Source organism: Misgurnus anguillicaudatus, chromosome 17 (genome assembly GCF_027580225.2).
Source record: "Misgurnus anguillicaudatus chromosome 17, ASM2758022v2, whole genome shotgun sequence".
Classification (NCBI taxonomy): domain Eukaryota; kingdom Metazoa; phylum Chordata; class Actinopteri; order Cypriniformes; family Cobitidae; genus Misgurnus; species Misgurnus anguillicaudatus.
Genome location: NC_073353.2, coordinates 24,320,846 through 24,339,611, shown reverse-complemented (window position 1 = coordinate 24,339,611; position 18,766 = coordinate 24,320,846). Strand labels below are relative to the sequence as shown.

The window sequence follows — 18,766 nt, the reverse complement described above, 5'->3', positions numbered from 1 at the left end:
ACACTTAAACAAATTGAGTCATATGCAGTTATGCACTTATATTTAAGTTCAAACTATTTAAATATAAGTGCATAATTGCACATGACTCAAGTTTAGAGTACTTAAATGTATGTGTTTTAAAACTTAAATGGTTTAAGGCAACCGGTTTCCTTAAATGGTTTGAGTTAAGTTGACTGTTTTACAGTGTGCACAGAAACCTTGCACATTGAGTCCGATGCATATTATTAATCCGTTGCGCAATTTTTTTATGAAAGAGTTTTCATAACGTTATCACTGTGAATAGATGAATGTTTAGCTATTGTTTAGCTAATTTGAGCACAAAACGGTATAATATTTGGTACCCAAGGTCGCCGGTTCGAAACTCATAGCTGGAAGGTTCAAGGTGTCCCTGTGCAAAGCACCTTATTCCCAATTGTTCCTTGGATGATGCGGTGAGCTGTCCACTGCTCCGGGTGTGTCTGTTCTCCACTTATTGGGATGGGTTAAATGCAGAGGTCACATTTCGAGTATGGGCTACCATATTGAAAATCATGACACTTCCACTTTCAATCTGTCTTTATATTCCATCTCATTGTATTTATTTGTCATACTCTGCGCTGTCAGATGAACTGAATCTACTTTTCAGACACTATTCTGGATTTTGGCATTGGCTTGTATGGTGACTCGAAATGTTAAAACACATCTCAAAATGCTTGCTACAGTACGGATGCAAAAAACAAACCAGATCCAAAATTTGAGTTTTGGAGACAGTGTGTAAACGTCATTGACAAAACTTTTTTTAACGTGCAAAAATTTCATACCAGTATTTCAGACTCGATCCTGGATATTGGATTTTTAGGGAGCCATTTGCATTTTCTTGTTGACATTACTACATGTTTGGTTTCAATATTTTGTTTCTGTCTCCATTGATGATAAATACTCTATTTACCTTATGCATGCATTCTAACTGTGGGTTCACACCAGACACGAGTTCAACGATTTGCGCGAGTAGATTACATACGAAGTCAATGCAAAGATCCCTACTGAAAAATCCAGCTAAGACCAGCATAAGCTGGTGAGCTGGTTTTAGCTGGTCTGCTGGCTTGGTGTTAGCTGGTTTTGCTGGTGTAGGAAGCTGGTTTTGCTGGTGAAGCAAGCTGGTCTAGTTGTGTTTTGGTCACTTTTTAAGCTGGTCTAGCTGGTAAACCAGCTGACCCACCAGCCTGACCAGCGTAAACCAGCTAAAACCAGCTACCAATTTATGCCGGTCTTAGCTGGATTTTTCAATAGGGATGCGATTAGATGCGTCCTCGCGTGGGGCGATGCAAATGATGCGATATGGGCGGCGCATTTGCCATGAAAACATGCGCTATTCGCCTAAAACGCGTCTTAGCCCAAGTTGAAAATATTCAACTTGAGCGAAAAATTAGCATGACACGAAGTTAAATCCCGCTAGTAATCTAGAGCGAGTAACGCGATGCCCCGCGTTTGTTGTGTATGTAGCATAATATTATCACAAATTATTTATTTGTGAACAATATTTTAAAAGATAAAAAATTTGTATGTTTTCATCAATATATTTGCTCTACTTGCAAATTTTTGGCTGAAGTTACCAAGCCCACTTACAGTATCTTTTAACTTCTCCCCTCCGACCACATGTCATAAAGTTTTTCAAACTTTGAAAAAATCTCCTGGGACTTTATGAGATTATATTTCTGTTACATAACAACATGCATCAGATTTCATGTTGACTTTTATTTGTCTGTCCCTTTCATTTTTCTGCCCTTGTCTGCCTTGTGTCATGTTTTCTGCATACTGCCTTTAATATTAAGTGTGTAGATGGCAAAGTAGTTTCTAGCCTAAGGAATGAAGTGCTTTAGACCTGCATTGGGATTATAGCTGTTGTTTGGCCTGGGGATCCACCAGAGGCAAGCTTAGATCCACAGAATAAAAGCCTTTTGACTGCTGTAACTTTATTTTGTTCCTAACACCACATTTAGATGGGAAATAAAACCCAGTATCCCTAAACTATTTGACCAAGTACACACAGAGCACAAAGATTTGTTAGGGCTAAACTTCACAAGAGATGGAAATTTCAGTCAGGTTGCCTGAATTTTCATTAGATTTAACTTTAAGTAGATTTTCACATGATATGCATGTTTTAGTAGGATTATGTAGACCATACTTTACAAAGAAAATGTAATTTATTTAAATGATTTATGTATGTTTTAAGGGTTTTAAATTGGGGGATACACAGACTTGAAATGAATGACAATCGTTTTAAGAGAAGAAAGTTTGTGTTTATACTGTATAATATTTAGATCATATTGTTATCTTTGTCATCATGCACATGCACATGTATCTCAAATTTTCTTTTTAATGAAACTTTTAATTTAACCTCTGTTTTCCCTTTCGCACACAGTGCTAAAATATCCTCCTTATCTTCAGGCTTCTCTCTCAGTATTATTCTGGCTAAATGTAATTTCACAGAGAATATTCTTGTACTGAGACAAAAGGTCATATCTGATACCAATTATTAAAATGAACAACACGAGACGAAATAAGCGATGATTGGATACAGAGCAAAAGCGACAAGATTCTTTACTCAAATTTTGTGTTATTCATTCGAATCAGAGGTTTGATTAATCCAGCAACCTTTTGAGCAAAGGTCTAAGGTCCCGCGGGAGAACTGATGGCTGCAAGATGCAATGAGGAAACTGAATCAAGAAAGGGCAGAAGCCAATGGAGGTGCCGGGTGCCTTCTCAGCCTCGATCACAATGTCCTTACAGGTTTCCAAAAATCTCAACATCGTAATTGCAATGGATGTGCCTATGTGGGCAGAAAATGGACTGACAAATCTTTGTGGATGTTTATGTTTTGGATTGAGTTTTGCAATGTCCCTACACCTAGATAAGACCAAGACACTATACGCTAAAGGGTCTTTAAGCAGAGATGCATAACTCATGACGTTATACACTCTCAGAAGGCACAAAATCTGTCACTGGGGTGGTACTCCACCTTTTCAAAACCTACACCTTTGTACTTAAAAAATGCATATTAGTACTTGAAAGGTACATATTGGTACCAAATGTGTACATATTCTAAATGGTACTTTTTAAAAGGTATCATCCAAGTGACAGCTTTTGCATTTTCAGTTTATATTCAATAGCTTTAAATAATAGTACTATTTAGGTACAGATATGTACTTTTTAGATACCTATATGCACCCTTTAGGTACAGAGGTGTACTTTTAAAAGGGTACCACCCTAGTGACCGCGTTTGTACCTTATTTCTGAGAGTGTAGGTACTGAAATGAGGGTTTTTATGTGTGCATATGTCATATGGTGTTCACATTTGTGTGATAGCTGTGATGTGATACAGTCAGATTAGACATGAATAGATTAAGTCTGAGTCTCTCGTGTACAGATTCTTCTGCATATTCATGCTATTCAAACAGGTGCTCTGCAAATACACAGAAATGAATCACAAGACACAGCGTTAAATCAAACTTAATGCCTTTCTGTATGGGTTACTAAAAATGTTTAGCTTTTTTCTTTATTCACCACTTAAAGGGACATTCCACTTTTCTGAAAATATGCTCATTTTCCAGCTCCTCTAGAGTTAAACATTTGATTCTTACCGTTTTGGAATCCATTCAGCTGATCTCCAGGTCTGGTGCTAGCAATTTTAGCATAGCTTAGCATAATCCATTGAATATGATTAGACGATTAGCATCGCGCAAAAAAATTACTAAAGAGTTTCTATATTTTTCCTATTTAAAACTTGACTCTTCTGTAGTTACATTGTGTACTAAGACTGACAGAAAATAAACATTTTTGATTTTCTAGGCAGATATGACTAGGAACTATACTCTCATTCTGGTGTAATAATCAGTGACTTTGCTGCCGTAACATTTTCAATAGCAGTGGACTATTTTCGGGCAGTGTGTAGTTTCTTGCCATATCTGCCTAGAAAATTAGGCTTTTAAAGCTTTTAATTTTCCGTCTGTCTAATACACAATGTAACTACAGAAGAGTCAAGTTTTAAATAGGAAAAATATCCAAACTCTTTGGTTATTTTTTAGCGTTATGCTAATGGTCTAATCAGATTCAATGGATTATGCTACGCTATGCTAAAAATGCTAGCGCCAGACCCGGAGATCGGCTGAATGGATTCCAAAACTGTAAAATCAAATGTTTAACTCTAGGGGAGCTGGAAAATTTGCATATTTTCAAATAAAGTGGAATGTCCCTTTAACAAGTCACTTCAAGCACTACACTACACCGCAACACAAAACATTTCCCCATCAGTACGCATCTGTCAAGACATATAGGGCTATAGTGGAAAGCATAGCTTGGCAACATATATTTGGCAACTTGGTATAGCATGTAATTTGATAAACAACAGCATGCGCTTGATCATGGCATTGTGTTTAATTACAGACTATTAAAACACAGGGCTGAAACGGACACAGCTGAAAAACAGAAAGCTCTGTATGGGTTTTTGTGCTTTTTGTTTCTTTGCTGGCTGTTGTTATATGCAGTTTTGTGAACCTTTTTGTCATTGCTTTGGAATAGACTAGTTTATAGATTTTTTCAATTTTGATTTCAGGGGATTTAGGGACTTTAAGCAAACTTATAAGCTGCTCCCTTTCTCCCTTAATCTCATTGCATAGGAGAAACAATCGAGATAAAGACATTAAAGATATCACTTTTGTGATTTTGGGGTAAGAGTAACCGCATAAGCATACCAATTTAAAACCAGAAATACTAGAAATGTCCACTTGTGGTGTCTTGTGTTTGCAATATACTCTATCTAACTCTATCGAACTATCTAAGTGTCACTCATTAATGCTCTGTAACATTTCATCTCCTCAATCGCACCTGTTTTCATTTGATCTGCAGTTACTTCACTTTGTGATACAGTATCTGTCATGCTGTGCTGTATTGTATCTCTTGCATTGCCTTTGGTTGTTGACAGCTGAGTGTTATTGAGACACATTGCTTCACTTCACTATTATTCTCCCTGGATTTGAAGAGCTTCACTGGAATCCTAATTTCAGACATTTGGTAAACCTCGAGTAATCTTTAAACACATTTGCCTTTTTCCACTTTGGATGAACAGCTGAGCTATATTTGCAGAAATTTCTCATCTAAAAATGAACACTCTGTCATCATTCACTGACTGTGATGTTGTTCCTCTGTGACTTTCTCCTGAAAGCACCATAAAACTGAAAAAACTTCAAAATCCTTGTGCTGTATTCCAAGTCTGCTAAAGTTTTACAATAGATTTGTGTGAGGTACAGACAAAAATGCATTGATGGCAAATTTGACATCATGACAATAAAGAGCGTTGGCTGTAGCGTGTCTCGTAATGGAACGCAGTGCAGCATGAGAAAATACAGTGTATATACATGTGTGAATGAGATTTGATATATGCGGCATAGGGCAAGATATTTCAGTGAAAAACACAACTAATCATTAAAAACAAAACGAGTAAATGAAATGACCGTCCTCACGTGCACGATTAAAAAAAAATCTCTAATGCTGCGTTCATACCAGCCGCGGTAGAGGTGTCAAGCGCGAGTGATTTCAATGTTAAGTCAATGTAAAGACGCATTCACGTGTGTCTGGAGGTCTCGCAGCGTGGATGAGGCGTTTAGCGAGGTGTGGTATACACGCGAATCCGCCTCAATGACGGGAATTGAGCATTGCCGTGGGTAAACGCGCAAGTTGAAAAATCTGAACTTTGGCGGAAAAACGCGCCACGTTAATCAATCGGGAGCTTGATCTAGTAGTGACGTGATTACAGGACGTAAGCGGATTCGCAGAAGCTTCTCCCATGACGTGAATTTCCGCGTGAGTGTCTCGAATGACTACAATTTCGAGTGTCATTCGATGAAGCGAGTAAACTCAAAATGATCAAGTATCCAACTAGGCGTGAATAGTGCGTTTTCGCCGCCTCTACCGCGCCTGGTGTGAACACATAGTAGCGCAAAATTGCTAAGAAGTGCTGTCATATATATTTTTTTCACTAAATATATTTTTGGGCCATTTTTTGTATATATTGAAATATATTTTAAAAGTAAAGCATTTATATTCACGTCATTGAAAGAAAACATAACAGCTTTTAAAATGTTAAAATTAAATATATTTTTAATTGTAAAAAATACTTTGAAATTTATATTTTATACATTTTATACTTCATACATTTTATACAAACTTTTATACTTTGTCCGGGAATTTTTTTTGCCTTATGGGTTGTAAAATTAGAAATGTATTTGTTTTCCCTGAAATACATTTTGAAATATAAGCTAGTAAAAAATATTTTCTTAGTATTTTTGTCTTGTTTTCAGTATAAATATCTAAAAATTGTTCAATCTCAATGTATTATCTTGATGAACAAAATGACCTAATTTAAGTGAATTTGTGCTTAAAACAAGCAAAAATATCTGCCAATGTGGTGAGAAAATTTTGCTTGAATTTAGTGTTTAAAGAGTAACTAAACCCTAAACCAAATTTTTTTAGTTAATGATCTGTAAGAATGCTGCTTTATTAGTGCTGTTTATTCATTTTAGTAAGTTTTTTGACATTTGGATGTAAAGTGTTTCAATACTACAATATATGGTGTAAAAACATCTGCTGCCCTCTTCAGGTTGAACGGTGGCTACTGCAGTTGAATTTTTCTATTGGATGTTGGGTCCAAAAAATAACTCGTGACGTAAGCAGGTTCAAGCTCACCACGCCCTTGGTACGATCTCACTACAAACTTAGTTCGTCCCCTCTATCTCCGTTGGGATCTGCCCACTTTTCTTGCATTTTTCAAATATTGCCAGTGGGGGGAGTCAGGCTCTGACCAGGGGTCTAGTTACACTTTAAGAACAGAGAAAATTTAGGAATTTTTAGAAACTTAGAAAACACAGTATTTTTAATTGTACATTCCAAGACATTTCCCAAGTTGTTTGGTAACATTTTGGACAGATGTAGCTGATTTTTGGCATGGTTGTGGGCTAGGACTCAACTATTTAAGGATAATATACTGCGACACTGAAGGTATTCGCCCTGACCTTTCTTCATTTGGCTTGTTCTGACACTACTTTCCGCATGTGTTTGTATCGCTGGGACAGACTAATGAGCGAGAGTCTGCACTCCGCCCACTCTGCAAGACGAGCCGGATACAGCTGCTGCCGCCGGCAGGGATCTAATCACACCCTACAGAATATCACCCATCTATATGTGTGTAACGCCTCTCCGACCACCCACACTATACATGTACATAATCATCATGTAATGCTATCTACTGATTTCCCATTGAGACAGTCTTAATGAGACAAATAAGGAGAATGTCATATTTTTATTAATACTTTCTCACGGGAGTCTTAACAGTGTCTTTTATTTTCCCCTTAGCAATTTGATGATGTATGTACAGTAATATTCTATGTTAAATTACTTTTTCATGTCCTCCAGTTTAACATGCAGAAACAACTATAAGTAAGCCATATGATAAATGAATTTCCAAAAAAACGTGGTGCTTCTTAATGTTGTTTTGTTTAGGTGGCACAACAACCAATGAAAAAACTGACAACCATTACCTCTTTGGTTATGACATTGGTTTAATGTCAGCTTTTGACGTCAATCCAACGTTTGGTTATGACGTCAGTCCAACAATGGGTAATGATGTTAATCCGACATGGGTTATGACGTTGAGTCAATGTTGGCTTTTGATGCAATCTGATGTTGGTATTTAATGTTGGTTTGACTTTGGAAATTGTGGAAATGGTTCAACATTGGGTTATGATGTTCGTTTAATGTTGGAATTTGACGTCAATCTGACATTGGGTTATGTCCTTAATCCGTCATTGGGTTTTGACGTCGGTTCAACGTTGGGTTTTGACATAAATTCAACATTGGGTTGTGACGTTGGTTCAATGTTGGGTTATGACGTTGGTTCAACATTGGGTTGTGATGTCGGTTCAACGTTGGGTTTTGACGTCATTCTTTGGGTTGAGTTTTGATGTTAATCCGACAATGGGTTATGACGTCGGTTTGATGTTTAATTATGAAGTCAATCCCACATTGGGTTATTATGGTGTTAATCAGATGTAGGGTTATGATGTTGGTTTGATGTTAAGTTTTGACGTTAATCCGACATTGGGTAATAACATCGGTTGCGTTTTGACATTAATCTGACGTTGTGTTTTGACGTTGTGTTTTGACGTTAATCCAACATTAGGTTTTGATGTCAGTTCAACGTTGTGTTTTGACGTCAATCCAGCGATGGGTTATGACGTCAGGTTTTGATGTAAATCTGACATTGTGTTACGACGTCGATTCAATGTTGGATTTTGACATCAATCCAAAATTAGGTTTTTACATTGGTTTGACTTAAAGTTTTGGCGTTAGTCCGACGTTTGGTTATGACATTAATTCAACATGGGGTTGTGACGTTTGTTCAATGTTGGGTTATGACATTGGTTGAACGTTGGGTTGTGATGTCAGTTCAACATTGGGTTGTGATGTCAGTTCAACGTTGGGTTTTGACGTCAATCTTTGGGTTGGATTTTGATGTTAATCCGACAATGGGTTATGACGTCGGTTTGACGTTTGGTTATTACGTCAATCCCACATGGGTTATTATGCCGTTAATCCGATGTAGGGTTATGACATTGGTTCGACGTTGGGTTTTGACGTTAATCCGACATTGGGTTATAACATCGGTTGGGTTTTGACATTAATATGACGTCGTGTTTTGACATTGATTTGACGTTGGGTTTTGACGTTAATCCAACGTTAGGCTTTTCAACGTTGCATTTTGACGGCAATCCAGCGATGGGTTATGATTCAATGTTGGATTTTGACATCAATCCAAAATTAGGTTTTTACATTGGTTTGACTTAAAGTTTTGACGTCAATCCGACGTTGGGTTTAGACGTTAATCCGACGTTTGGTTATGACATCAGTCCAATGTTGGGTTATGACGTTGATTATGACGTTATGACAAGAGAGAGAGAGAGAGAGAGAGAGAGAGAGAGAGAGAGAGAGAGAGAGAGAGAGAGTTCTGGTATTCTGTGTTCTCATTTTTAGTTGCTGGTCCTCTTGGGGAGAACATCATAGCTGCCTCATTCACTCACCAGCTCCAAGGCAATCACCACCTGCCTCCATCTCTTTCTCTGGGCTCACTCTGACAGACCATGACTCTGTGACTGGTTCTCCTATCTTCATTAATATATCAGCCTGCTGCTAAAAACACTTTGGTGGCATCTGCTCTCTCTTGTGTTTTCCAACAGAAAGCAACTGATCAGGTCAAGCATGAAGGATGTTCGAATTCAGGTCATTCAGAAATGAATTCATTTTTCACTTAGGGTTCTGCAATCAAATTTGTTAAATACAAATGAAATGACGAATGACAAATGATTACATGAAGTAAAAATAAGGCATTTGGATTACTAATAACTTTTTCATTGCCAAAAATTTTTTCATTGCCAAATAAAATTGCCAATAAAATAAAATTACAGAACCTAAACATATGAGCCTGATAAAAAGCTCAATTACAAGAAAACATGTGAAATGCACTTAGAGGTTTTTGAATCTTAGCGTGATGCTTATATATAATAAATAAATAAATAAATAAAATCAATAAAATAATTGTTTCCTACAGACCACTCTGTCTAGTGTCACATTGGATGTTCAGTCTTGAATTTCTTCAGTATGTTACTATTTAACCTACAGATGTCCTCCACTGTGCGCTACTAAGGATGAATAATTTGCAATATATTTCATGTGGCTGTCCTCAGGCCTACAAGGAATGAGAAGATGGTCTTTCTCTGTAAGAAAGGCAGTGATGTGTGTAAAAAGAATATGTTCCTTTTTGCTGTCGCGCTGTCCAGAAAGTGCTGGTGGATTACACTGTATGACTGAAGGGTTGAGCTTGCGCCCTGTTGACAGATAGGGTCATCACAGGCATCACTGATTTTTATTAGAAAAATTCTGCCTAAAGCTCTGCCGAATTGCAACCAATTTGGACAAATTACTTCTATTTCTTTAATCAAATATTCATTTGATTAAACTGTTCTTTCACAAAAGTGTGCTACTCTTTACTTTGCTAATACATTTTACTACATTAACAGTACCACAGTTTCTCAGACAAAGGTTAAGGCTACAGTTGTTTTAGACTAAGACACATGTTTGAGCTGTCTCAACTAAAAATAACTTGCACTGACAGATCTTAAAAATATGCCAATGCCATATTGATTCAGTTACGTCTTTTGTTAGGCATGTTTATAAAAATGCTTAAACATCTTAATTTCAACGTATCCTCCAACCCATACGATTCTCTTGGTCATTTGTTTATTCGAGACTGGGGTCTCAGCAGAACAAAAAGAGGCGTTTCCCAATTTTGGGGCATTTTCAAACTGAAATAGGTGTTTTTCCACCTCTTTGTCTGATTGGCTCAAATTCAGTGGGCGATTCCCAAATGCATTTTTTGAGAAGGAGCTCTCTGCGGAACAAAAAGAGGCATTTTCCAGATTTTGGGCATTTTCAAACTGAAATAGGTGTTAAAAAATAATGATGTATGGCTTTTCAGGACTTCTGTACTTTTTTGATTGGATGGTTAAAAATTCCTAATCCCAGTTTGAAATCGCCCCAAAATTGGGAAACGCACATTTTTGGTTCCGCAGAGAATTATACTTCTCCTCTTTCATTTATTCCCCCAAATACGACCAACAGATGCGTTTACTAAATTAGCCCCTCTACCGGCAGGAGGTAAAACTTAATATTTTGGGGTATAAATTATATATTGGGGTATCATTTTGCTGTATTGACTGTCATTGTTATGATTATGATTTAAATTAAACCACCAGGATTAAATGTATATTACAAAATACACTACTCAGACATTTAGGACAAATAACATACCCATTTATTTATTGTATGATGTAAAACAGCATACATCTTTTTTTAAAAAGTACTTTCTTCCAAGGTCAAATTCCAAGTGTTCCAAGGTCAAACAATCGATTTATATAAAGAAAAATGCAAACGTGATGACAGTCTAATGTAAATATCAAATGTTTACCCTGGGTTCACACCACTCATTTGCGCCGCAATACCTCCATACGCACTTCAACGTGCCTTTACATTGACTTAACGTTATAATCACTCGCGCTTGACGCCTCTACTGCGGCTGGTGTGAACGCAGCATAACCGGTGTGAACGCAGCATAATGTGTAATTTTACACATTACACTACTCAGACATTTAGGACAAATAACATACCCCTTTATTTATTTTATGATATAAAACAGCATACAAAACAGTCAAATTTTTTTTTAAAGTACTTCCTTCCAAGGTCAAACAATCAATTTATATAAAGAAAAATGCAAATGTGATGACAGTCTGATGTAAATATCAAATGTTTACCGTGGGTTCACACCATCCGCGTTTGAGGCGTCAAATTCACGTCTACCGTGTCTAGTTTGTCCCTCAAACATTTTGAGTTTACTCGCCTTATTCATGCGTGAAAGCCACATGTGAAATTCTAGTCATCGAGACATTCACGCAGAAATTCGCGTCATGGGAGGGCTTTCTGTGACTCCGCTCGCTTCCTGTAATCACATCAGTACTAGAGCAAGCTCCTGATTGGTTAACGCGGCGCATTTTTCCGCCAAAGTTAAAATTTTTCAACTCGCTCGTTTGCCGTGGAAACGCTAAATTCGCGCCATTCGCGCAGCTAGACGCGCAAATGAGGCAGAATCGCATCTACCGCGCCGCGCTATTGCCTCATTCGTGCTGCTTGGTGCTTCTGCCGCGGCTGGTGTGAACGCAGCATTACTGTGGGTTTACACCAAACGCAAAGCGTGCAAGCGTTTACTAAATTAGCGCCTCTACTGGCAGCAGGTAAAACTTAATATTTTGGGGTATAAATTATATATTGGGGTATCATTTTTGTTATGATTATGATTTAATTTAAACCACCAGGATTAAATGTATTTTACACATTACACTATTAAGACATTTAGGACAAATAACATACCCATTTATTTATTTTATGATATAAAACAGCATACAAAACAGTCACAATTTTTTTAAAGTATTTCCTTCCAAGGTCAAATTCCAAGTGTACCAAGGTCAAACAATCAATTTATATAAAGAAAAATGCAAATGTGTGACAGTGTGATGTAAATATCAAATGTTTACCGTGGGTTCACACCATCCGCGTTTGAGGCATCAAATTCACGTCTAACGCGTCTAGTTTGTCGCTCAAACATTTTGAGTTTACTCGCCTTATTCATACGTGAAAGCCGCGTGTGAAATTCTAGTCATCGAGACATTCACGCGGAAATTTGTGTCATGGGAAAGGATTCTCCGCTCGCTTCCTGTAATCACGTCAGTACTAGAGCAAGCTCCTGATTGGTTAACGTGGCGCGTTTTTCTGCAAAAGTAAAAAATTTTCAACTCACGCCTTTGCAGCGGAAACGCTCAATTCGCGCCATTCGCGAATGAGGTGGAATCGCGTCTACCGTGCAGTGCTAAACGCCTCATTCCCGCTACGAGACCTCCAGACGCACGTCAACGCGTCTTCACATTGACTTAACATTAAAATCACTCGTGGTTGATGCCTCTACTGCGGCTGATGTGAACGCAGCATTAGGCTACACTCATTAAAAAACTGCTGCCAGAAGAAGTGACGATACATTGTCTTTATTGTAAAATAGCATTGTCTCTCATATGTCTCGTGTCCAATTGCATCATTACGTGCATAGCTAAGAATGAGAAGCGCTTACCTCGTACACACCAGTTAGTTACTGTCCAAAATTAATATTTACGAACAGGAGACAATAAAATATTTACATTAAAGTTTTATATAAAGTCTTTAATAAATGAAACTCACAGCATTTTTTTGATTTTCATTGCAGGAATTTCTATTACATCACCATGTTGCGAGACCCTGTGTCGCGGTACCTGAGCGAATGGAAACACGTGCAGCGTGGCGCTACCTGGAAGACTTCCCTTCATATGTGTGACGGGCGCTCACCTACCCAGGACGAACTGCCCACCTGCTACACCGGAGACGACTGGTCAGGGGTCACACTGCACGAGTTCATGGACTGTCCTTCCAACCTAGCCAACAACCGGCAGGTACGTATGCTGGCAGATCTCAGTCTGGTGGGCTGCTACAACCTCTCCACCATGAACAAGAGCGAACGTAACCATATTCTTCTGGCAAGCGCCATGAGCAACCTAAAGAACATGGCTTTCTACGGCCTCACGGAGTTCCAGCGCAAAACACAGTACTTGTTCGAGCGCACCTTCCGCCTGAGATTTATTGCGGCATTTACGCAATTCAACAGCACGCGCGCGGCCAACGTGGAGCTGCGCGATGACATGCGCCGCCGCATAGAGCAACTGAATTTCCTGGATATGCAGTTGTATGAGTTTGCAAAAGACCTTTTTCTGCAGAGATATCAGTTTAGCCGCCAACGTGAGCGGCAGGAGGAGAGATTGAAGAGGCGCGAGGAGAGACGCTGGTTTAGGGAATGGAGAATCAACCAGAGCAAGCAACCCAGTGAGGAGAACCAACCTCAGGTCACCACAACGGAGGATTACGCCAGCCAAGTGGTCCATTGGTGATACCTCTTGGAAACATGCTAAGACACCGAAAAACATCACAGATACTAATTTAATTAAGCAAATTTATGTTTATAGGAAAAAACAATAATATCTGCCAATATTGAGGATGTTAGATGATTTTACTGGTCAGTAAGGTGCTGGTATGAAAATATTCAGTTAGTTATTTTTATTTATTTTTTGCTGTGTGGTTTTGCAGGATTTTTGCTGATACTTTGCAATGAAATCCTGCTGACATTAACAGAACTAAATTTGTGGCTTTGTGCCCATTCCCTAAACAACCTCCAGCACCTCTGTAAAGAAACAAGAAATCCGCCACTGCGAGTTATATGGAGATATGTGAGTGACAGTGTAAGGGGCGTTCATCTGGATGTGTGACCAGATGCCATGACCAGAATGTCCGTTTATCAGTAAAAATGCAGAATGATTGTGAGAATGTGTCCTCAAGAGAAGTGTGTGTTAGTTTTAGAAAGACTGAATGAATAGATGAGTATTTCTTTCATCATCCACTGCTGCCACCTGTGTTTCACACATTGCTGTTGAACTAAAACTTGTACTGGCTGGGAGATTTCTGATGCCAGAGCCTGACCAGATCACAAGGAATGAAGCGCTTGTGGTTTTTACATCGTTTTTCTGGTAGGAAAAGAAGCCTTGTAGCACCTACAATAACAAGATCCTCAGAGATGTGACATACAAATGAATAAATGATACAACTCAGCTGATACAATTAAGCCTATATGGAAAAAAGCAAATAAACTGTATTGCTCTATGGAGAACTTGAGAATGTGCCATTTAATATTATATATTTGGAATGCAGTACCAGAAAAATATTATTTTAGACAAAAAAAGACTATCGAATTTTATTGTTTTGCTTTTTTTGTTCATTGTTGTTGTTCTATGTTTCTACTTTGAATCCGTGCTGCTATTTTGTGTTTTCTCGATTACTTTCTTACTGTATATGAGGCCAAAAGACATAAGGATGTGTGCCATTGCAAGTTTGGGTGTTCTGAAATGATTGTAATGTATTTCAATTGCTTGGTTCATTTAAGTGCAATACAACATAAAAAACAGATGTTTGTGGAATACTGTATGTACAGAGATTTTACTGTTATTGCTTGTTAATAAGCAATGTTGATTTATTAAATAAATATTTAATATCCACATGTAAAATAAATGACCATTTAAATACACTAAAATGGAAAATTTTTATAAGCGATAATCTTGTTAAGGGAAAACACCACAGTTTTTCGATGTTTTGCTGTGTTCTTACCTCAACTTGGACGGATTGATGGATACCTATCTTTATTCAATGTGTGCACTTAATTATTGTGAAGCGAGTGGTGAATGTGTTAGCATTTAGCCTAGCCCCATTCATTCCTTAGGATCCAAACAGGGATAAATTTAGAAGCCACCAAACACTTCCATGTTTTCCATATTTAAAAACTGTTCCATTAGTAGTTACACGAGTAAGTATGGTTGCACAAAATAAAACTTTTGTTTGGAGGCATAGGAATGAATGGGGCTGGGCTAGATGCTAACACTTTCAAGAAGCGCTGTACAACGATTAAGAGTGCACGCTTTGAAAAATGATGGGTGTGTATTGGTTCGTCTGGGTTGAGGGGAGAACATAGTAAAATGTTGAAAAACTTGTGTTTTCTTTAATACTTAATTTCTGTGTTTTATTTATATACAGTGGCCTCAAAAATAGTTTGGCACTTACTGTAAACACTGTAATAAGAATGTCATTGCATTTATTTCACAGTATTTCAATATATTATTTTTTGTTTTTAATAATAAAACTAAACTATAACAGAAGACAAAACATGCGTAAAACAGTTTCTAGTTACAAGTGGACAGTTAATGTTATAAACTACATACAGTATGTGTGGTGTGATCTTAAAGGGGACATATCATAAAAATCTGACTTTTTCTATGTTTAAGTGCTATAATTAGGTTTCCAGTGCTTCTATCAACCTAGAAAATGTGGAAAAAGATCAACCCAGTAACTTAGTTTTGGTAAACCATTCTCTGCAAGCATGTGAAAAAATAGGTCATTAAAATTTTGCTCTTCTTATGATGTCAGAAGGGGATAATACCGCACCTTAATCTGCACTATCCAACCACGGCACTGCAATTTAGTGCAGAGATCAGCTAATTTGCATTTTATAGGACACACCCAAAAATTGCACGTTTGCTCACACCTAAGTGGCAACTTTAACATGTTATAATAAATTATCTATATGGCATTTTGAGCTAGAACTTCACATATGTGCTCTGGGGACACTATTTGAGATCTTTAAAAAGTATTTGTGAAATGTCCCCTTTAAAATATTTTAGTAAAACCAGTAAACCAGTTACACAAACAAAATTATCTTTGAGAAGGTCCACTATAATTTGTTTGATATTTTAATATCGAATGCAGTGACATTCAATCATTTTCAAAGTAAGTGTTGCTTGAATATCAAACTACTGTCTGAGGCCAATGTGAAAAAATGTCAAAGGTGCTATAAATGCTGTATTATTGTTTCAACCACTAGAGGTCGGTGATACTCCATGAATGTTTTGTGTTTTTCATGTTCTGTGCTTTTCAGTGTCTTGGCACAAATCAGAGTTCTCAGAATCCTCTGCAACACACTTGAAATGACCACAACACATGTTTCTGAAAGAACACAACAGAATATTTATGAATTTAATAAACTTCAACAAATGTGTCATCATTTGAACTTTCCTATTTCTAATTTGTGTGTATTAGTCCGATTCCTGCAATAGAAAGTGCTGTAATTTGGTTTGCATGTTCACACTGTGTCAGTGTGGGTTTACTCCGGGTACTCCAGTTTCTCCCACAGGCCAAAAACATGCAGGTTAGATGAACTGGAGTTGCCAGATTGTCTCTCCCCTCAACATGTGTGTGGATTAATTTGTGTTTGGATTAACCAGCTCTCTCCATGAATATAGCAATAGATGCTGGAATGGTGTTAATAAATAAATAAACAAACAAACACCACAATGAGATCACATGACCAGTTAAATCCTACACACCTTTATCTTAGGAACACTCTAATTATTAGAAATTACAGTGGAATGAAGTAATCATAAGGGCTGTCACAATGATTAAATTATTGTCTCATTGCGATTGTTTGACCTCACAGCAATGATTTCAGATAACCGCAATGATTGCACATCTCTCTAAAAAACACAAGGGGGAGCTGCAGCGTCTGTATAAACGAGACAGTATCTGATGGCACCCCTTAACTGACAGTGTAACGCAATACATTGCAAAGCCATTCATTGGAAAAAACTGCTTTTAAAGAAATGCTGCAAAACTTTGATAAGCAGTATGAACTGCCAGGTAGGAAGCAATTCCAAATTTAGGGAAGTGAAGGATTCTATTCTTAAGGATATGTAAGCAATTGATTTTTTTTTTGCAGGCACTAAGGACATGTGGTCCAGTAATATGACATATATAATGGCTACTATTTATTTTTTTAGACACTTTTTGTGTTTATTTCTTATGAAAATCTTTCAGTTTTTAAAGATATTTTCATTAAATAATAATATGTGTTATGTGTATTAATATTTACTGCCAGGTAAACCGTGGAAATTATTTGATGAACAAACAAAAAAATGTATGAGAATTAAATGTCAAAGTAATAAAACAGGCAATTAATTGTCATAATCGCCACAATTTATTAGACAATTAACCATCGGCCAAATTTCATAATCATCCCAGCCCTATCATGTAATCATGGATAATAAATTAATTTGGTATGATGCTAGTAGGTGTCAAAATAAAATTCAAGTACACTATTATACTAGGCAGAAACCATACAGACACAGTGCACTTTAGAAAAACGTCTGCTACAGACAGGTTATGCTTTCATTTGCAGTACGAGATGACACTTTAGCAAGATAACAAGATGTCAGGTTAGTTGCTTCTCACATAAAAGATCACTTTTGTACCTAAATGTGTTTGTTGTAGGTGCAGAGATTAGTTTAATTTGTTTGCGTTACCTTGTGGTCACAGAACAATGGCAGATAATTTTGTTTGGTGCACCTTCTGTATAATGTCAATCAATTATTAACTACAATATTGACAGAGCTTTATACTGTACTTGCCATAATCACATCTAAGTGTCCAAAGTAACAAACGCAACCTTCACCTTTACAGTAAAAAAGCTTTAAAATATATATAAAGGTCGCTGATATCACTGGAATCTTTATTTTATATGACTGTAAACAGATTTGAAAAAGTACACTTTCCCTTTAGAGGTAAACTATTTACAAAGTAGTCATTTTACAACAGGGCACCTTTAGTACATTTATATTTTTGATTTAAAGTTGAAAACTCAATTGTTCTTTTATGTATGTTATAAAGTCTTTCTCCTCTGTGATGGTGTCTACCAGAGACGGACACTACTTAAGTACTTTTACTTTCGATTTTCAAGTATTCATATTTTATCAGGGTTTTTCTTTGGAAAACATACATTCCAAAGCATGTTATCATTATTTTTACTCCACTACATTTCATAATTTTAAGTTTTTGGTTTATATTTAATATTTAAATACATTAAACATCTAGTAATTTTTTTACTTTTACTTAAGTAAAAAGTACTTTCATACTTTTACTCAAGAAAAATAAAAGTACAAAATTTTTATGTAATTATGTATTAATTTTAATATGCAATATAAAAGGAATACACAGTATGATTCTATTCTTTAGAATCTAGTGAACATGTTTTAGTAAAGTAATTTTTCCCTAGACAAACACTGTGATAAAGCACAGATGCTTGGAAAATGTAACTTAAATACTCAAGTAGTGTTCACCTTTGTTGTCTACTGTAACTGTCTGTTCTCTGATGCTGTCTACTGTAATTGGTTTGGGAAGGTAAAGGCGTCTTCTGGAAACAAGCTCATTTAACACAGTCCAGACAGTACTTTCCCACAAACAGCATGATGGAGGAACACAGAGTAATCTTTGATTCATTGTTCAAAACAGAAAGTCCCGGAAACCTGGCTGAAGGAATGAAGGTTTACTTACGGTAACGTTTCCTTAAAATAATTTAATACTTAACAACTACTTTAGTGCTGCTGTGATTAGAATGCCTGCCATACGTAGCAGTGTGCTTCTGTAGAAATGCTCAGTCATCCATGTAATCAAAGAA

General features: G+C 37.0%; 1 protein-coding gene across 1 annotated transcript in view; it reads left to right on the top strand.

Moving 5' to 3' along the window:
• The window catches only part of hs6st3b (heparan sulfate 6-O-sulfotransferase 3b), a 70,861-nt gene extending 56,458 nt beyond the window's left edge, over nt 1-14,403 (top strand). The window contains exon 2 of the mRNA XM_055214767.2: nt 12,893-14,403. Within this exon, the coding sequence (XP_055070742.2) occupies nt 12,893-13,607 (715 nt within the window). The 3' untranslated portion in view covers nt 13,608-14,403. The remainder of the gene's footprint in view (nt 1-12,892) is intronic.
• The last annotated feature ends 4,363 nt before the right edge of the window (nt 14,404-18,766 follow it).